This window comes from Ambystoma mexicanum, chromosome 8, assembly GCF_040938575.1.
Source record: "Ambystoma mexicanum isolate Mex_15411 chromosome 8, UKY_AmexF1_1, whole genome shotgun sequence".
NCBI lineage: Eukaryota > Metazoa > Chordata > Amphibia > Caudata > Ambystomatidae > Ambystoma > Ambystoma mexicanum.
Window position 1 is genome coordinate 353,400,620 of NC_090929.1, and position 22,220 is coordinate 353,422,839.

The 22,220-nt window shown below is 48.4% G+C and overlaps 1 protein-coding gene across 3 annotated transcripts in view; it reads left to right on the forward strand.

The window, feature by feature from the left end:
- Nucleotides 1–22,220, forward strand: part of LRSAM1 (leucine rich repeat and sterile alpha motif containing 1) — a 3,131,994-nt gene that overhangs the window by 2,736,873 nt on the left and 372,901 nt on the right. For all 3 annotated transcript variants that reach the window (XM_069609805.1, XM_069609807.1, XM_069609806.1), the window contains 2 exons: nucleotides 6,028–6,123; nucleotides 8,308–8,406. In XM_069609805.1, the coding sequence (XP_069465906.1) occupies nucleotides 6,028–6,123; nucleotides 8,308–8,406 (195 nt within the window). The remainder of the gene's footprint in view (nucleotides 1–6,027; nucleotides 6,124–8,307; nucleotides 8,407–22,220) is intronic.

Consider the following 22,220-nt stretch of genomic DNA (forward strand, 5'->3'; position numbering starts at 1 on the left):
TGGTCTTCGCTCTCAGGGGCTTGTTAGACATGTCTCGCGTCCTTCAATCCCCGCTCGGATCTGGGGCAGGGTTTCACAGTGCGCTCTGCGGGTGCCCCATTGTTATCACCACTTCTCTGACACAAAGTTCCTCTGTCCTCCGGCACCCCCGGACATCTTGTCTATTACCTAGCGAAGCCAGGTCGCGTCTCACCCTTTGAGGTCCACTTTAGGCCACAAAGGGCCCGGGGCACAGTTCCCGGTCACACCGCACGATCCGGTCATAAAGTATCTTCGATCAGGCCCTGCTCCCTTCCCAGGTCCACGCCGTCGGCCTCGCAGGACTGGGTGTCCTTAATGACCTCGATGCACCCGCGTCATGCACCTACACCACCACCATGCTCCAGTGCGACCGACAGGCGCTCAGAGCAAGCACCCCTTTGTTCCTTTGTTCGGCGGCGGCGGCCATTTTCGCACTCTCGCCTCCAGATCTTCTTTTAGCTTTTTGTTGCGCTCTCACGGTGCAGGCCCGTATCGAAACACAACCTCACGTTCACCTGAGATTCATGCGCGCAGTCATATCAGTCTCAGCCAAATTGCATCGGTCCTTGCACTGTTTTCAGTCGGATAATGTGCGGATCTTCGGGAGCCCCTGTACAGACACGTCCTTTCACATGGCTTCCTAGCCACGCCCCCTCCTACTTCTCTGTTATCTATTGTGGCTTCCGATTCACTGGAGGTTCTACAATGAGTTCCAGGATATTTTGGTCCCACATTTGCTTCAGATGTGGAAGGCGGCCCTGGAAAGAGGAACTCTCCCGGAGACGGTACGCAAGGCTGTAATCATGGTTATGTTGAAACCGGGCAAGGAAGCTGGGTCGTGTGCATCATATCTCCCCCTGTGACTAATTAACGTTGACGCCAAGATACTCCCCAAAGCCATAGCAAACCTACTGCAGCCTCTGATGCCTTATCTTATCCATAACTACCAGTCAAGGTTTATACCTGGCAGGACAACGGCATTGAATCATGGTCGAGTTTATAACAAAAGGACACGGCTCCCCCCCTCCCCCCGATTCTGAAATGGTAGCTATTTCCTTAGATATGCAGAAGGCTTTTAATACAGGATACTGGCCTTAGTTCTAAACAGTTCTGGAGAACGCTGGGTTTCTGCCTTGTTTTATGTCATGGGTGCGGCTTCTGTACAGGGACCCAATAGCAGAAGTCCTCACTAACGGGACGATATCGCCCATTAAGCTCGGAGGCAGCACCCGTCAGGGGTGTCTGCTGTCTCCTCTTTTGTTTGCACTTGTTATAGGACCCCTCGCTGACCTGATTCGATCTAGGCATGCTAAATGTGGGCTACAACTGGGTGGTCCGCCGATGGTGATATCGTACGCGGAGGATATTCTCCTCTACATTAAAGATCCGGCTAGGGATGCGCGGTTTGGTCCTTCAAGCGGTTTGGTCCTTCAAACGGTTGAGGACTTCTGTAGGTACTCGGGGCTACACCTTAACAGGGATAAATCAGATGTTTTCTCCATGGCTACATCCGGGCAGAGGCAGTGGGGAGGACATGGGCTGCGTGTCCTGAGTGCCTCTTTTAGGTACCCAGGTATTAGGGCCCATAAATCGGCGAAAGAGACAATGGCTCTGAATTATACAACATACATGCAACTGAAGGTTCTGATGTCACTTATGGGGTGCCTATCGATAGTAAAAATGCTGGTACTCGCAAAGCTTCTATACATGTTTAACAATATTCTGTTTTGGCCGGGCAAGAGACTTTTTCGGCAGTTGCACTCATTATGTTCATCTTTTGTGTGGGGTAACAGAGGGGTCCGTATGAGTTGGAAGGCTATAAACCCGACCATGGGAGGAGGGAGGCCTCAGAGCCTACCCATTTTGAACTGTACTATCTAGCAGCACAAGTGCTATTTGCCTATTATTGGGAAGATCAAAATAATCCCCCCACCATATGTAGCACTTGAGAGGGCGGCAGTGGGCACGGATGAGTTGCACACTTTGATGTGTGGCACCACATATGAATCCTGCAGACCCCTAGATCCACTGAATGCTACACAGCTGGCATGCGGTAAGCTGAGGTGGGGTTGGAACACCCTTATGATAGAAGGGCTCCCTTGTGGTATTATACAGGAATGTCTCCAACGCTGGATCGCTCCATTTCTAAAAGCTGGAGTGTTGCTGTTGTTACCACTCTGGGGTGCATGTATGTGCAGGCGAAATTCATAGACGGGGAGGAATTTAAGAATCTGGTTGGTGAGTCCATGGTGCAAGGCTACACTGCTGGCGGATTAGAACTGTGTTTAGGCTGTGAAATGAAATTATAGATTATTTATAACGCGCTTAATACCGAGAGGTTTCTAAGCGCAGACCCGGGGATCGAACCTGTGTTGCTCCGTGTCGCCTTGCTTCCAAGGCGAGCACGTTGCCCCCGAGCTATCCTCCCGAGACTGTGGTGGCCGAAGTATCCATGCAAGCCTGTGAATCAGCCCTGGGGAATCATATATCCATGACAACATGATGGGAGGTTCTATAAAGCGGTCATCAGTGCTGTATGATCGATTGTTAAACACAATAGTGCATAAGGGCCCAAACATCAGAGGGAAATGGGAGAGAGACTTGTGTATGGTTTTCACTGACAAACAATGGGTTGTGATGTGTGGGTTGACCAAAAGAATATCCTATAACTAAAAATTCCAGCTGATTCAGTTCAAGGTCCTGAACAGATTGTATTACACCCCTGCGAAAATCCAGCAGTTTGGTAACAATTGTTCGGGCAAATGCCTCAGATGCACCGGCGAGGAGGCCAATCTAATACATATGTTCTACACCTGCCCCGCTCTGCGATCCTATTGGAGTGGGGTATGTGATGTTTTGATGGAGGTGGCAGGCTAAACAAAGCCATTCTCTCAATCAGCCATGTTACTGGGCATGACTGAACCAACGGCTGAGATGAAACTCAAGTTCCTCAATTTGGGTTTTTTATTGGCTAAGAGATGCATTTTGCTCAGCTGGAAGCAACCCATTGTCCCACCTCAGTGGAATACTAGTTCAGTGACCTTACATGGGCTAGCGACGTGGAAGGATTGTATTGAACAGTGGTTCACCCTCTTTCCAGACCCAAAGACCTTTGCCATTATCTCTTGGACAATGCTATGTCGGAGTCTGGGTCGTTGCCTGCTCTTTCTAGTCCAAATGTATAATAATATCAATGTAACGTGGTTTGCTCTATTGTTGTTTTTTATTTTTAGATTATTGTGCTCATATCTTACAATGTTGACATTAAGCCAATAAAAGTAAAAAAAAAAGTACTAGACTTTTTGGAGGGTAACAATAACATTACTAATTATGTGGCTTTATGCATATCAGTGTTCAGATTTAAATAAATACAAAGAGTCTAACTCACATAACCATGAATAAAGCGCGTCTATAGCCTTTTTTTCTGTTATTATTTATAGGTTGTTCTGTAGTGGTACAGCCCCCGGGCAACTGATGCTGCTGGTTGAATACATGAATTTAGTATAACATGTGTTCTATAGATTTTGTTAAGAGGGTGCTCTGTCCATTTAACACACACTGGGCTCATTCATCTTTATTGGATGAGTCTCTGGTTCTTGGCAATCCCACATTAAAATCTAAATTCTTCCTGATCTTTGCATCTGAAATATACATTTCCAAAGAATTAGTCCTTGGTGTTGTCAGGGATTATTTCACTCCGCTACTGTCACATTACCCTAGCCAAGGGGAAGGTCAACTCTTAAAACCATCTCTGTTTGGGACAGGGAAGTTAGCTTGGGAAAGCCTCGTCTAGACATGTTATCAGTTGTGCAGGTCATTTTTTTGCAGCTGAAATTCTGCAGTCCGCGTTACCACCGAAAAAAAAGATACAGAAAGGATGTGGGTCACACAGGTGTCCCCTGTGAAAGGACAACCATTACTCCCATCACGCATAATGGGCACGTCCCATGCATGCTGAAAGGGGGAAAAAAGGTGCCAGAGCGGCCTGCCTGTCGGAAGCAGCAAGGGTCCTGGGGACAAGAGCAGGTCAGGAACAAGGAGGGTTAGTGGGCTGGAGAAGATACAGGGTGTGCAAGGTCATGTTCTTCAAAAACATGACCCTGATCCTTTATCAGAATACAGTGTCAGTAAAGTCTTCATAGGTTAGATCATGTTATTTTCTTAAAACATTATCTAGACACATGTGCAAAACATTATCTAGACACAAGTGCAAAACATTATCTAGACACTTGTTTGCAATGCCTTTATGCTAATGCAGCAATACATTTTTATTTTGGCTTTCAAATGAAAAGCAAGCTCTCCTGACGGAATTTTTGATTAACAAAGACATGGCTAAGTCCACATATACAGGAATCATCTTTTATGTGTTTTATTTTAAAATGTGTTTATTATATTATTGCGTATGGTACATCAGCAAATCATTACAGCAATAAGACAAGGATGTGTGATATCAGTGTCAGCATCTTAACAAATTACAAGTGTATTGGTATATCTTCACTTCGCAGTACTTATGTACCACTTCAACTCATATACAGGAATCAAATGTCCCTGTTCCGTAAGAGGAAAGGCTGTGGACATTTTTAACATTGTTTTCCATCTGTGGCCTTCATTAATAACACAAAGGCTACCGTTCAGTCTCAATTCAGTATTTACAAAAGTTCTTTCTAGTGTGTCAAGCAAGTGGTACATCTTTACTACTACTTTGACTGGGTGATTCAATCTTCTACTCATTCTAAAGCCGTCATCACTTTTGGGATGTTTTTTCAACAGTCTTTCATATCTGGATTCCTTCTGTAACTCAAATCAAATCTTCTTTAACTCTCATTCAACAAATTTGTAATCATAGGTGCAGATGTAGAATACCAGCTTGAAATGATTTTTTCCCCTCAAACACATTTTAACAAAAGAGAAAACAACGCCTCACTTTTCACCACATTTTCCTTTAATCAATGCTCTGTGGTATCAAAGATTTCTGGTTGTCATTACCTCTTGGATTTTAGCTAGTCTAAAAATGAGGACCTTTTTATGACATTTGACACTCTATTGGAACTAGTGCTTGTATTCTCAATTAAGCAACATTTTAATTCCACCTAAGTTTCTTTAATGGATCAAGTTCTAAAGGAAGTATCATTTCCTATTCATATTGAACAGATCTCAGTCACTCCTCACTTTCTAGTGTCTGGTTGATTAGTCATTGCAAGATTTAAAGATGAGAGCGCTTTAGACCTAAATCTCCTGAATGTAAAAGCGCTCACGTATTTTCTTCATCTTCACCAAAGCATTACAACAAAAAAGGTATTTACAGATAACACAATCACAACCTTCTACTTGAACAAAAAAAAGATACCCTGTCTACTGCTCACTCTAGGGTGCCCATGCGCATTTGAGATTGGGCATGCCACAATGGCATTGTCCTTTTTACACTTCAACTTGAGAGTAAGAAAAACGTAACAGCAGTGCTGTAGTGAGGACAGATTTTTTCAATTTTAAATCCTCTAAATTATATGCTGTTTTCTGGTTCTTAAGGTTTTCTCATTTTTGTTTCAAGCATGTTTTTAATACTATGATTTGGTTAAATCGGAACCTTTCTGCTTGACATACAGAAGGGTCAAATTGGAAGATGGCAAAGAGTTGGAGGTTCTGATGACTTTTATGTAGTCCATTGTTTTCTGCACTGACCTCCGAAAGGCCCCATGGTTGTCTTGAAGAAATTCAGCATATTTCCTAGCCCATAACCTTCTTTGCATGATGCATGATGTGTGACATTGAAATAGTCCTGGGTGAAATATGCGCACTGAACCCCCAAGAAGTAGTTTTGACTGAGGCATGAAAATGTGTTGTGGCTGTTGTGTTTGGGTAGGTAGATTTATGTAACCCTTTAAGGTTGTGTACAACACTTACAATATGATAGCAGAAAGGAGGTGGCTCCTTTATACCTAGTATGTGGCCTGGATTTCTGCTGTTCATAATGGAACATAATACTTATATTTGCTGTCTCTCTCGTAGGAGCTTATCATTGAACAGCGGCGAGCTCTCGGCTACCTTCTACAGCAGCTGCTCAAAGAAAAGAAGCAGAGGGAAGAAGAATTGCAAGACATTTTAGTATGTGAGAACGTACCTTGGATGGTGTTGACTTTTGACTGACATGGATACTCTTTCTCCCACTCCTCCTCTCTCTCTCGTTCGCTCTCTCGTTCTCTCTCTCTCTCAATCCGTCTCTCTCACACTATCCCTCTCTGTTATTCTCTCTCTCATTCATTATTGTTTTAGGTAAATGACACAGAGTGGACTTTGCTCTAGGGAGCAGCAGAGTATTATATAAAGGGGATGTATTGTAGTAGGAACATCCTGAACACTAGGTGCTGTACGCAAAACTGTATGGTGTGTGGAGTCAGGTGCTACCCAAATACTCACACCAGGATTTGATGGGAGTAGGGAGAATAGAGGTGGATTCGTAATTTGGTCAGGATTATACCACACTTGGTGCAGTTGTATTTTTTGACATAGTATCAGTGCACATTTGTACAGTTTCAGGCACGAGAAATGGGGATTCTTTCCAGAATCACATGATTCTATAATCAAGTGCAAAATCCAGATCTTCCAGTTTCAAGGTGCACAACTTGGACACTAGATTATATACAGGTGTCACATTACTTAGTCATTCTATTTGTATTATACTAACACTGGGATCGATCCACATTAAAAAGACCAGTTCATATTATTTCAAACAACTTCTTTAAGTCCTTTGGGCAATTAAGTCACCATTGATTGTCAGTAGCTGAAATTGTCTTGATCAGCCAAATAACCCATGCTTCTCTGTTCTTAATGTTCTTGTTTAAGAGGTTACTATGGTATCAGTTGTAGCTTCAACAGTGGAGGAACAAAAAACGGTTCAAGGTCTATTTAGTTGGCAGCTGAAAAGGAGTTGGTATGTTATTATAATTTTTAAAGGACAGCAAAGATCAGGTTTGCTGGTAAGTTGTATACTGTTAATTAATGTTTGCATAACAAAGTGTTTGAGTCTTGTTTTCAGTGGGGTGTAACTTCCACATCACTGATTTCAACAATACAATGGGCCTCATTCCGAGTATGGCGGTAAGGGATAGGGGCCACCGGTAACGAGACCGGTGGCGGTAATCCCTTACCGCCGTACTCCGAGTTCCCTCTGCGCCCTCGCCCTTAACGCCTGCTTTGAGCAGGTGTTAAAGTCGAGGGCGCAAAGGGGCCTCCAAGCCAATAACGGTGACCGTAATGAACGGTCACCGTTATTTGCATCTTCCCCATTCCCATTGAGCCCTATGGGGGCTCATTTGGGAATGGGGAAGAGCCTTGGTGAATGGGGAATTACCGCCACGCCAACCTTGGAATGGGGCGGTGATTCCGCCATCCACCAAGGCGCTGCCGGTCCGGGTACGGCATCAACCAAGGCGTTAATAGCACCATTGGTTAGCGCCGTACTCGGAATGAGGCCCAATATGTTGTTAAAATACCAAATGAAGTTAGATCATCTTGTAAGTCATTGTCCTGCTCAACATTACAATAGATGGTTGTATTGGGTGTCAATAGCAGGGATGTCCGTAATCCGGCAGCTTTGGCTTTGAGGTGACTTCAATTCTCTCACAGAAATAGGCTGTTTTAATGGTCTTCGTTTGATGGTTTCTTTAGAGCTCACCCACAGGTTGTAAGGCTGGTCAACATACATCCCCAGCTTTTCTGTTTGGGTTTTTATTAATGTGAAATAACCAGGAGCAGGAACCCTGAAACAATTATATTCCTCTTTGATACTGTGCGTTTCGTCCTAGTTAGACTGTAACCTAGGCAAATGGTGAGGATAGTTATGGATGATTGAGAAGAAAGGGGAAAGCTGTATGCTGTTGAGGGTATGTGACTGTACAATGACTATGCAGAATGTAAAGGGGTGTGGTGCAATATGTATAGTTTAAAACATATTTTCATGTTAAAAGGTTTGTGCTGGGAAGACTTGTTTACATTGCTGATTACACAGGATGCCTCTGCCTAGCACACCATTATCTTTAGGCAGCATGTTTTCTAAGCACCAAGCTGTATATGATTTAGCCCCATTTTTGCAAACACTGAATTGATTTGTTAGCATGGTTTCCCTTCAAGATTTGAATGTTATGATCCTCTGCATCCGAAGAGGCTAACCAGTTGGATAAAACATGTTTTGATATCTTTTTGTTATTGTTACAGATTATTGTTACCCCATTCTTGATTTTACATGATTTTCGGAATAAACGTTATCAATATTTCATGCTTTCTTTGTAGTTGGAGATGGACGCAAAGAGTGAAGCGAAGCAAGAAAACTACTGGTTGATCCAGTATCAACGTTTATTGAACCAGAAACCGTTATCCCTTAGGGTGCAGGTAACAAGCCTGATGCATTTTATTGGTGTTCAGATTCTTTGCCCTTCAAAGAGGTAAAATGAATTGTTAGATGTGTCTTCGATCCACCTTCTATCTAGACCAAACAGCTGCAGATACAGGGATGGCGTATGCTCCACAAATGAAACAAAACAATCAGCAAGCCATTTTCTGGTGCATTTTTGAGAAACGCTCCAAAGTGCAGGAGGAATTAAACATTTATAGGACAAATCAACCTTTTCTGTGTATGAATGAATCTTTTTCTGCTTTTCCCTATGCTATAATTCTTTTTGTTTCTGTGTAAGGGAAGCTTGTACTGTGCTGCCTTGAGTTTACCTTTGCTGTATGTGAGGAAAGCTTGCACTGCTGCTAAATATACTGTATGAGTTGTGCTTGATAGAAGCTTGAATTTCTACTTCTGTGTAGAGGTTCTTTATGCGGGTGAAGCTTACCGTACCACTGCCCATTCTACACACATTTTGTGATAGAAGCTTGAACTGCTTCTGAATATTATGTAGGTATTATACCCTGTTAGTGAAAACTGCATTGCTGCCATGCTCTATATTTCCAGGTGCAAGTGGATACTTTCTGCTGCTTATATGTACTGTACGTGCTCTGCGTGGTAGGAAATATTGCACTGATAATATACCTGCTTTGTGTGTACATGTTTTAAGTGTGAGGAAAGCTTGCATTGCTGTTGCCTTGCATAGACCTATACTTTCTGTAAAGATGCATAAATCCTTGCTGCCTGTGCTATTCTTTTTTCTCTATGCGAGACATGTAGAATGCAATTGCCAGTGTTGTAATTATTCTGTATGTGATCAAACTTTAAACTAGTGCTTTCCTGGGGGCGTGGCTTGGAGCCGCCATGACTGGTTCGGCATCCTAGGAGCTCCAGCATGGCCCGAGGCGCCAACGCAACCATCGCCGCTCCTACACTCCGTTACGGCTTGAAAACAGCTGATGCCGCTCATGAACCGCCACGGCACCTATCATCCGACCGGGTTCACTCCCTGAGCCCGATTCAGCCGTGCACGGCCCGGTCTCCTCTCGGAGACCGATCGGATCCAAGATGGCGGCTTCGGTGCGATCGCCGGAGGCCTCCCCAGAGGGGGGAGGAGCAGGCTCACATCCGTGACTGAGGGTGTCTGACAACCCCCAGCTCGACTCCCCGCCTGTCGGACCCGCACTTCCATGCACCTGCACATCGAGCCCGGCTGCCGCAGACCCTGACCCCCGACACAGCATTCGCCACACAGCAGACGCGGCGGACCCTCTGTGAAGTATCCGAGCTCCTGCCGTCGTCCCGGCAGTGGTCCGCTGCTTCAAGGGTCCTCACCCTGCCTCCCGCAACTACATACTGTGGACATGAGCCCTGACACCGACCGGGGGCCCGGCTCCGGAGGAGTTACTCCGCGCCAGTCACCAGCATGGCGTCACCGTGCCATCCGGGTACCGCTCCGGCGCCCGACTCCTCGGGGGGAGCGGGTTGAAAGGCCCCGCACCCGGCAACACCCGAAGCCTCCTCCATCAGCACGTACCCCGCTGTGAAGGCAGCGGGAGGCAGATTATCCCGGGGACGACACCACTCTGGTCTCCGCGAGTGTTCTCCAGGGCCCAGTGCTCCCTCCTTCCTACTGGTCCGAATGCTCTCGGCTCCCCTCTACAAACACCAATCTCAGCCGACAGCGGCCGGAGCCCTGAGCGGGGGCGGGGGGTCCCCGCTGGGCCTCACCTCACTATCCTGGTCCTGACCCGGAGCCCTGTCCCGGCACTCTGATCCACATCGGACGGCACTACAGGAGGCTCCCGCACAGCACAAGAACCATCAACTCTCGGCTGCAGCTGCGATCTAGGGGCTGGGGTTTCCAGGCCTCCCACGCTGGCCCACAGCATCACCTGAGAGATCTCGACATCTCAACTCTCACGATCACCTCCCTCATAACAGACCGCACGAGGTAAGGAGCGGGGGGGGGTGTGTGGATACGCTGCGATCACAACCCAACCTCCCAATCTATCCGGGCTGCGATCCACCTCTCCCACCGGCTTCCCCCGGATAGACTGCACTGAACCCATCCACCACTCGGGTGCTCAGACACTGTGCTCACCGCTTCTCTCCCCTGATCTCCAGGGGCCCACAATTGCAGGCCTGGTGACTCCTTGGGCACATCTGAGTGCGGAAAAACCCCGCTCGCCTCGGCTCCCACACAGCTGCCCTCCTGACTCCGGGCTCTGCTTGGCCCGACACGTTTCCGGAGCCCCGAACCTCGACCCGGGCAAAGTCCACACCTACTGATCCCTTTCGGATACTCCTTATCGCAGAACCCTGCCTGCTCAGCATGTCCAAGCACAACAAAGCATCCAAGCAAGCGGTCTCAGGAGCCGAAAGACCCAAAAAGGGGGACCCCTCTGAGGAACCTACCAACAGCACCATAACTACAGCCCCCACGTCACATCCAGAGCCCTCTCAACTGGTCATGAAAACCGACCTACAAGATCTCCTAACAGCTCTAACCAAAGAAATACACAAAAGCACAGAAGAGGTCACAAAGAAAATCACGATCCTGGATAAGCGCGTGGGCGAGATAAAACATCGAACGGCTGAACTGGAATCCGAGGTCTGCGACGAAAGATTCGAAGGGGAATCAGTCAGGGATCGAATTGCGGCCCTGGAGGCAAAATATAACCTCCTAGAAGCTAAACAGGAAGATGCCGAAAATCGCTCACGGAGGAACATCATCCGCCCGAGAGGCATCCCCGCCTCCATCACAGACGCAGACCTAAGACTCTATGTCTCAGACCTCGTAATCACCCTCCCAGATGCCTCCCCCATGGAACTGGATCGAGTACATAGAACATCCCCTAGACGGGAATCCAACTTTCCTACAGATGTCCTGGCCAGGGTCCACTTCTTTCAGCTAAAAGAAGAAATCATGCGGGAGGCAAGACAGATGCGACAGATAACTTTCAGGGGCACCACAATATCTTTCTACCAGGACTTGGCTCCCTCCACGCTACAGAAGCGGAAAACCATGCGCCCATTAACGGAATGGTTACGTGAGAAACAAGCCCCATACCAATGGGGATTCCCTGCATCAGTAAGATTCAAATGGAACGGATCTCAGAGGCAAATCAGCACAATGAAAGAAGCCACGAAACTCATGGGCCTGGCGGGTTCGGAAGGCGAATCCGGCTCGGAAGAACCGAATCAACCTCGGCAGAACAAACCCTCAACAGTTGAATGAGCTAAAGCGGGCAGACGTCGCAGACTTCGAGGACCTCCGAAGAAAGACCGCAATCCGGGTTGACCACCCGGGAATAGCTTGGCAACTCCTCAGCTCTCCGGCTTTCTGTGCGCCGCATCTGCAGCTCACCACGTACAAATCGAGGGTCCCAGCTCGACCCATCGAAGTCTGTAACACGATTCCAGGAGGGAGGCAGCAAGCCAAGAACAATGCATGCAGGCTCACCGACTCGACGGGAGACTCACTCGAGCTCCAGCTTATTTCTTATCAGCGGCCCAGTTGGACATAGTTTGGCGCCTTGGGGCCACCAGTTCCCCGGTGGCAGTGGGATGACAGTTCTCCCACATGCTCTTGTTTTTGGGGGGGGGGGGCAAGGAGGGGTTTTACTGATCAAAGGCCAGGGAGGGGGTTCTTCACTCTCTCGAACACCGGCCTTGCACCCAAGACAACAGAACAATGTAAAATTATCAACATCTCATCGACCCCGAAGCAACAATCGCTCTTCAGTATCTCTTCATCAGTCCCGCGATCCCGAGGGGGGAGCACGGCCAATGGCATTCCCATCACCAAAGAGGAATACCGATGTCTGCAGCCAGTGACATAATAATCCTCACCTGGAATGTCCAGGGGCTAAATTCGCCACGCAAACGCAAATCGGTGGAACATAGACTGGGCCAATTGTCAGGAGACATTATACTACTTCAAGAAACCCACTTGCTGCAAGAAGATGAAGCCTGAGTCCGATTTAACAAATACACAAAAAGATATTTCGCTTCCTCAGGGCTAAAGAAAAGAGGGGTTGCAATCCTCCTAAGTGACAAAATCACATTATCGAAACTTACCATAAAAAGGGATCCAGAGGGGCGCTTCCAACTCTTAAAGGGCTTTCTCGAAGAACTCCCAATCACCATCGCCACAATCTATGCCCCCAATGTAGCTCAAGCTAAGTTCATAACAAACCTATCGTCCACCGTCACAGCATTCCGTGAAGGGCACCTCATCAAGGGTGGGAACTTCAACAGCATACCAAACCCACAAATGGACAAGACTCTCGCCCCCACAAACACAGACTTTACGCATGCCCTGGCCATAGCCAAACTACTCGGAGAAACGGAGACGGTCGACGCCTGGAGACTACTCAATGATAACACGCGAGACTACACCCATTATTCTTCAGTCCACAAAGGATTCTCGAGAATAGATCTCATACTAATCTCTGGAATCATATTCCCCTGCCTCAGCAAAGCAGAAATCCACACTGAGATGATATCGGATCACGCCCCAGTCTCGACTACTCTGTCCATTTCAGGACAAAAGCACCCAGTCCAAAGACATTGGAAGATCAACGACTCACTATTAGACATTTGTATCAGAACAGAAATCGAAGAAACCATCTCTAACTACTTCCAAGAAAACACGACCGAGGACTCCCCCATCAATATCATCTGGGATGCCATGAAAGCTGTGGTCAGAGGTGCGCTAATCAGCGCAGAGACAGAACAGAGAAGAATCTCAAATATCATTTCGGCCAAACTGGAGGACAAAGTAAAACATCTGTACAATGAACTGAAACGACACTACTCCAGGAAATCAAAAAGAGAGCTGAGGAAAGCGAAAACAGCACTGGAGATGCACTGCACCGATCGCACGGCCAAATCTCTAGCGTTTACTAGGCAATTTTACTACAGTAGAAGTTATAAGGCTTATTTGCTAGCGCAAAAACTAAAAAAGCTCCGCTCCGGAACAACATCCTGAGTCTAAAGGGGGAAGACGGCCGTCTGCACTACACCGAGGCAGGAAAACTCGAAGTATTACTCAAGCACCATAACTCTATCATGGCAGGGGATCCCACCACACTGGATAATCTTCCAGAATACCTGCGCACTACACCCTCCACTGACCCTTCCCAGCGGGAAGCTTTAGAATCCCATATCACGAGCGAAGAAATCATGGAAGTAATTAAAAACCTAAAGAACACCGCGCCGGGCCCTGACGGCCTATCAGCGAACTTCTATAAAAAATTTGCAAGAATTCTAGCTCCACACATGGCCTCCCTTTTCAATTCTTTCCTACTCTCGAAATCAGTCACCGGCTCAATGGCAGAATCACTTAAGGTGTTGCTCCACAAACCCGGGAAAGACCCTAAAATGGCCACCTCATACCGCCCAATCTCACTCCTCAATAACGACAGCAAAATCTTCGCCAAAATACTGGCTACCAGGCTGGGCCCGATCTTACCATCCTTGATCGATCGTGATCAAACAGGCTTTATACCAGGGAGAGCGACCCATGATAACATCAGAAGAACGATAAATATCATCGAGAGCGCCCATAGACTGCAACTGGGAATGGCGGTCATCTCCTTGGATGCCCACAAAGCCTTCGATTTGGTCGACTGGGGATATATTCGGGCTGTTCTCAAACACCTCGGCTTCGGTCCAAACTTCATCACTTGGGCAATGGCCAACTATCAGTCCCCCACCACGCAATTACGAATCAATGGCTCTAGGTCTGAGACAATCCACATATCCAGAGGCACTAGACAGGGCTGTCCACTCTCACCCCTTATATTCGCTCTATCCATGGAGCCCTTTGCAGCTAAAATCAGACAAAATCCGAGAATAAAAGTGGTATGCGTGGGAGATCAGGAATACAAAATAGCATTATATGCTGACGATGTGTTAGTAACCCCATCCAATCTTGCAGAATCCTTGGGCGCCCTGTGGGAGGAGATTACGGCATTCGGGAGGCTATCTGGGTTCAGGGTTAATCTCCATAACTCCACCACCCTCGCAGTCAACCTAACTAAACAGGAAAGGGCTTCACTCAGCCCCCTCATGCCGATCCCATGGTCTTCAGGCCCAATCACTTACCTAGGGGTCCAGATTCCCAATGACCCGCAACGCTTATACTCCAGCATTTCCCGAGCCTGATCAGAGAGCTCCAGGAGGATCTGAAAAGGTGGAAACCGCAGGACTTCTCCTGGTTCGGTCCAATTACCGCCGTCAAAATGAACCTACTCCCTAGATGGCTATATCACTGCACAGCACTAGCAACCCAGATCCCCGGCCCAGCACCAATGGCGCTACAAAAGAAAATCCAAGAATTCGTATGGGGCGGGGGGAGAAGCCCCGCATCAACAAACGCATAATGATGAGGGGGAGAGCGCAGGGCGGGTTGGGAGTCCCCGACTTGGATAGATACACCTTGGTGGCGCAGCTATCCCACGCATTCGCCTGGGTCCAAGAATCAGACCCACCGAAATGGACGAATATCGAGGAAGCCTGGTGCCCTGTCCCACCCCCTGCCCTACCACATCTGCCCAACCTACCAGCCCCATCCACAAGCACCCACTAACCGCAACCAGCACTACAGCTAGATGCTGGAAGGCCGCGGCCCGCAGATGGGGAATCCGTTGCTCTCTGGGTCCCCTACCCCAATCTGGTTGAACCCAGACTTTTCTCCAGGCTTGTCCCCGCAGAACTTCCATGCATGGAGGGAGGGCAGCCTACGAACAACCGGTGACTTCCTCGAGGCAGGTACGCCCATCACATTTGAGAGATGCAAAATTCGGGGTGAACGAGCGAGAGAGATTCCGCTACGCTCAAATCCGACATTGGCTATCTCATAGAGAGACTAGAGAGAAATGCTCCAGAGAACTAACATCATTGGAATTATCCTTCACAACCCCAACTATCAAAGGCAGAACCTCGACTCTTTACCGACTCTTAGATAGGGCCGACCCATCCACAAAAGAAAGGTACATGCTTGATTGGGAAAAGACCTGGGCAGGGAAATCGATATCGAAAACTGAGGGAAAATCTGGACTAGGCTGCACAAAAGTTCGCAATGCATCACAAACAGGGAGGGGGGCTACAAACTTTGCTACAGGTACTATATAACCCCTGCTCAAATCAACAAGGCCAACCCGAACATCTCTGGTTCATGCTGGCGTGGGTGTGCTCCCTATTTAACATGGTCTGGTCCTGCCCGAAAGCCGAGCGATACTAGAGAGAAATAATTAAACACATCAAAGACATCTCCGGCCTATCCATTCCCTGGGACCCTGGAATTATCTGGGCGATACTGGCGAGGGCGCTCTCCCACTCTCGGGCCGCATCCCCCGGCTGTGCTCTCACCTCCTCCTAGCGGCGAAAATCGCTATGGCCAGGGTTTGGAAAAACAAAGATGGGCCCTCAGTGGCACTCTGGTGGGCGAAATGCTGGGACATAGCGGTTGCAGAAAAAATCACCGCAATCCGTTCCGGATCTCTGAACAGAGCCTTAAATATATGGGACCCATTCATGGACTATGCTGCCAGATCTCCGGCCCTCACCAGAAGGCCCCCATTAACCAGATGGCTGCAAATGACCCCACTACACTAATCACCAATTAGGGCCCACCACAACCCGGCCTGCCGAACCCCCCCTTGGCTATCCTGAACATTTCGGCCCTCGAATGTGATCACTCACCGCACCTGACAAGAGACATTGGCATGCTCCTTGATCAAGATTGTTGTTCTGTTGTTTGAATTCATGATATAATGATGTAATGCTTACCTATGAAAACCCAATTAAATGTTGTTACGAAAAAAAAACTAGTGCTTTCCATAGTGTGTGTTCTGTAAGATTGAGATGCTTACCCTGCAAGTGCCCATGCTGTTCTTGTTGTGGGTGCGCAGTGTGTCAAGGCATCATGAAGCAATACACAGCCAACAGATTCAAAGTTCAAACAAAATAACTTTATTAACTTGAATGTCAGGATGGTTGAAAACCTAACTTGCCCTATGCCAAGGTGGGATTTCTCTATATGAATAAAACCGAGGAAAGTCTGAGTCAAAGAGTTCAACTTAAAAGTCTGTCTGTGTCCATAACCTATGCTCACAACTAAAGCGAAACAATGTGTAGGGATAAGTATTAGAGTTCTTGTTTTCACACAAAATAACTGCGCCACACAATAGTCATTTTTGGGGATTTGTATTAAAGAGGTTTGTGCAAATTACTTGAGTGCCCTTTTTATGACATGTTTTTCGGCTTCACAAGAACCTTTTTCAAACAATAGGGCATATGTTCAAATCACATTTCTTCACATAAGTTCACAGTGTATGAAGTAGACATGCATGCAAGCACGTAGTCAATTACATACATACAGACAGACAGAAAAGGAGGGGCAAAGGGTTGGATAAAATGGGTTAAACATAAAACAAAAGAAAGAAAAAGACAAAGAAAAATAATAATTTTGTTGTAATAAGTTGTATCTGATTATCCATAGCTCATTGGCAATACATCTTTGACCTGCAGCAGTCCTTTCTTAGTGCGCACTGATAATGATAATTGTGACAGGATCGCAACTTTATATGAATGCATATGTCAGCAGATGGTTCCCCAGGGGTTAAATTATAGTGGCACCAGACAATGTTCTTTTATTTGTAGTTCTTGTTACATTTCTTGGTGTTTAGAATGTTTGTCTCAGTTAATTAGTGCTCAGAGTCATCCTGGGTGAAAGTCTGTGTGCGGTGTAAAACGATTAAAGTCTTCCATCTCAAACCGTCCCCCATGAGATTAAAAATGTCCCCTCTGGGTGCTTACCTGTAATGCATAAGATCCGATCTCCGCGCGTCAGCTGTGTGATTCCAGACGCCGGCACGGTAGATCGGTCTATGTATATACTTTCATTGCTATGGCAACCCGGGAAGTCCTTCCTCTGTTGCTGTGGCTAAGCTGCGGCCGCAATTTTAGAACGGCCAAGTGTGCATCAAGTTCTCCATAGAAAGTAATAGTGTTTGATCATGAACTAAGAAATAATCTAGTAAACCGGTCACATAATTAAGGTATTTTGAAAGTAAAATTTGCCTGATATTGACCTTTGTTTTAAGTCATTAATGACATGATGTATCAGCCACCAATCACTCCACATGTGTACTGGATACATTTGCATTGATCTAATTTAGCGGACTAAAAGGCGTACAAATAACTTGAACTGAATAAATATCAATTTTTGGTGCAGTTAACCCAATAGTCTTCTACTATTACGTGAGATACGTAATAAACGTGAGAGTTAGATCATATGATGTAAGTCTGCATTGATCGTAGTATTAATATTTCAGTACAAAATGAGAAAGCCTGGTAACCATCATAAAATTGTGGGTCATGTATTACTCTTGGTGTCCACTAATCTTATTCATGAGTCATGTGCACAGTATGATGGACAGATCATAAAGCAGTTATTACTTACAGGGTCCCTCAGTGGGCTCCCCGGCTCCCCATTAAGAGTATATTTATTCACACAGAGTACTTGTTCAGTCATTTGCGACCTGGTACTAAGTGCAATTGTTACCTGTAAGCAGCCAAGTACATGGACATAGTGCAAGAGCAACAACAACAAACTATAAGGAGGATCAAAAGACTCCTCTTCATATTAAAACTAAACACAGTCATAATTATAATCACAAAAAATGAACCATCTCATTGTCCTTATTTAGTCCATATTCAATTGTTAGAAATTTGCAAATTAATCTCGCTTCTGCTTGCCTGAGTAGTCGTTCCAGGTTGCCTCCTCTTCTTCCTAATTTCACTTTCTGCAGACCTATGAATCTAAGGTCTTGTTTTCTCTCCATTTGATGTGTTTGTTGCCAATGTAGTGCCAAGGGTAATGACACATCTTGGCTTCCGATTGTCAAAAGATGTTCACGAATTTTAGCTCTCACTTCACGTATGGTACTTCCAATATATAGTCGTTGGCATGTACATATTATTGCGTATACTATATACTCTTACGTCCTGTCCCCTTTCCTCCATACGGTATGGGCGTTCCTTCCAAGGGACGAGAGACAGAACCTTTTTCACCAGAAAAAACCTTCCCCTTTAAATTTAGAGGCATGCAGGGGTGCTGCTCATGGAGCATGCGCTGCCCTGACTCTGCCCTCTGGCACCATACCTCAGTCCCCTTTTCCGCACCGTCAGGAACGGGCCGAATTCACCAGCGCTCCTGGGTTTGGCTTCGGCCATGTAATTCCACGTGCTGATACTTCTTCTGTTCGTCTTTTATGTCTTTTTATCATTCAGGTACTCGGTCCTCAGGCGCCACTCTCCTCCCCGGCGCATGTCGAGTTCCACAGGGTTCAGCAGGTGTCCATCCTGCAACAGGCTCTTCCCAACTTCAGACTCCCACGCCCTCTGCCTACGTTGCCTTGGTCCAGACCATGGTTGGCAAGCTTGTTCAGCGTGCAGCTCGCTGTCTTCAAAAACGCTGAAGAACAGACTAGCCAGGTGGAGGGAGCTCTTCCAGAAGTCGTCTCCAGAGGACCTCAAGAACTTTTGTGAAACACTGAGCTAGGCCCAAGGAGGGGCCGCTATTTTCCATTGCACTCCCGCAAAGGAGACTCCTTCCCAAGGACTCTCCCACGTGGGAGGGACCGTTCAGGTCTTTGTACCAGCATGTGCGCCGAGGCTGCTTCAGCTATCGGGCCGAGGGATCCTCTGATCCTCCCGGTGGCTGTGTTGAGGGACCAGAAGGTTCTTGTACTGGATCGTCATCTGAGGGGCTCCGCCCTTGTACCGGCCTCATGGCCGAGGGGCAATGTCTTAGTACTGGCAATGCGGCTGAGGGGGTGCATAAACGCAACTCTACCGACCCCCGGGTCGAAAGTGTCACACCTACTGGGCCTAGGCCGAGGAGCAGGGTAGGACTCGTGATCCACATGCAAGAGTCCTGGAGGAGGTTGGGCCCAGCGAGCAGGGCAACACGTGGCAGGCACGTGGCAGGCAGCTCGAAAAGATGGCTGCCGAACCAGACAGAGGCACCCGTCCAACGCCATTGCAGGAGTTCGGCGAAGAACGATTGTCAAGGTGGGACTGGCCTCAACCAGGTATGTGGCCTACAGCCGATCCTTCTTATGTGCAGGGCATCTTCCCACTGCGTCCACACAGGCAAGTTATGCAGCGGCTTCAGCAGCCTCGGGCTACCTCATCATGACCCCCTAACCCACTTCAGACCAGTGAAGAGGGGTTCTTCGAGACGTTCCTCGGGCTCATTAAGTCATCTCGTATGAGGGTTATCCTCAAGGACACCATCAGGGAAGTCCTCCCAACTATGCTAGCGGCACCACAAGCGCCTCCACCGGAGCCCCCTGGCCCTGATTCAGCCGCTGGTCCCAGCTCCGGAGGCGGTTCTGTACCAGCCTCCGTCGCCTCCTCAGCCCCCGGCTGCGGTTCCTGTGCCCCAGCTTCCGGTGCCAACTACTCCTCCTCCGCAGGATCCTCCTGATCAGCCGGACACAGAGGATGAGGAGGATCCGGGGACACAATCCTCAGCCAGGGCCTTCCACCAACGTCTTGCTGGGCTAGCGGAATACCTGGGCCTCCCCCATCCCGAGGTCCAGCAGCCGGCAGAGGGGATTCTTGGTGAAGTCATCACGCGCCGCCCCTCTACCAAGACAGGGATTCCTCTGCAGACCAATGTGGTCTCCCTGGCCAAGAAGGGTTGGCTTAAGCCCCACTCGGCACAGCCGGTCAATCGACGCCTGGATGCCAAGTACAGGCAGATGGAGGGGGACACACTCTTGATCTCAGCCCATCCTCAGCCACACTCCTCTGTGATCGCTGCGGCACCACTATACTCCAAGCCTCAGTCGTCCTCAGCCTCCGCCTCTGCGGCTCTACTAGGCAAGGAGGACAAGCTCTTGGAGGCGTACGGAAAGAAACTCTATTCCAACGCGTCTTGCACCTTCATCAAGCCAATGCCAATGCCGATGCCATGCTGGCTGCCGCCAAGCAGAGGTTATGGCGTGAAAATGTTGTGAAAATGTGGACTTCCTCCTGGAACTCTGTGCGCAGAGCCAATCACGTTTTATGGCGGGGCTGGCAGAGGCCAAGCTGGTGGCGCATGACCTCATGGAATCCACTGTGGCCCGACACCTCTCGCCGTGCCATCTGTATCGCCACGGACATGAGAAGGACAGCCTGTCTCTGGGCAACGAAATTCAACCCGGATGTCCAGGGACGCATATTAGATCTACCGTTCGAGGGGGGGGGGGGGACCTCTTCCACTCCACCACGGACGAGGAGCTGGACAAAAAGAAAAACAGCTCACAACCGGCCAAGTCTTTATCCATCTTGACATAGACCACACCCAAGTCGTATACCCAGTCACAGCCGTGCGACAGGGGGCGTACGTATGGAGGGTTCCGTGGCTTCCAGGAACAGAGATCCAGGCAGCCGGACGGCTTGCCGTCTCAGAACCGGCGCAAGCAACAAAAAGGGGGCGGGAGAGTAAGGGCTTTTTCCAGTCCCCCTCCTCTGCATCAGCCTCTGAGGGAAAGAAGGCATGACACGCCCCTTCAGGGACACGTGTCTCCAGTGGGGGGCAGGCTTGCTCTCCATGCACATTTTGGCGTCAGAATTTTGCGGACCCCTGGATCCTCTCCGTAGTATGCACGGGGTACCGCCTCGCTTTCCTCCCCTCTCCTCCCCTCCACTCCCACAGGTTGGGACAGCAACTCTTTTGGCGGAGATCCGGTCGCTCGTAGAGAGCCAGGGAGTGGAGGAAGTCCCATCCTCCCAGCGAGGCTTGGGCTTTTACGCCAGGATTTTCGCCATTCAGAAGAAGAACCAGGTGGGCCTGAGAGTTGTGCTGGACCTTTCCACCCTCAACCTCTCCTTACCCCTGCAAAGATTCAAGATGGTTACGCCAGCTTTCATAGCGGAGACATTTTGCAAGGGAGACTGGAGATGCTCCCTGGACTTGATGGACGCGTAACTACACGTCCCGATTTGGCAGCCCCATCGTTCGTTCTTAAGGTTCTGGATCATGGGCTACCATTTTCAATACAAGGTCCTTCCTTTTGGCCTCAACTCGGCCCCCAGGCTCTTTACCAGACTCATGAATATGGTGGCTGCCCACCTGAGAGTGCAGGGTCTCTACATTTACCCATACCTATACGACTGGCACGTCAGGGCTACATCTCCGGAAGAGGTTCACCACTCTTCCCATGCCCTTATGAACACACTGCACGATCTGGGCTTCTTGCTCTATCTCAAGAAGTTGCAGCTGCACCCCACACAGACTCTGACATTATTGGGCCTCATCTGGGACACATGCTCCGAGAATGTGTTTCCGTCGGAGGACAAGATCTCGGCCATTAAGAGGGCCACCGCCCACTTCCTCAGCAGTGAGGTGACCTCGGCTTGGTGGTACCAGCATCTCCTGGGTCTCCTGGCTGCGGTCCTATTAGCCGTCCCACACAAAAGACTGAGGATAAGGAGGATTCAGCTACACTTTGCGGCCTCATGGAATCAGGAGCCAGGCTCTCAATCCGGGATGATCAACGTTCCTATCCACCCAGACCTAACATGGTGGTCCAGGGACTGCAACCTACGCACAGGCAAGCCCTTTCGGCAGTCCTCCCCCAGTCCACCATCACCACAGACTCCTCACTCGAAAGGGCTGGGGAGCAACCCTGGACGATCTCTTGTCTTCCTACCACTTCTCAGGGTCAAGGTTGTCCTCATCCAAACGAACAACTCGACCAGCATGTACTACGTCAACAAGCAGGGAGGCACCAGATCCCCTCCT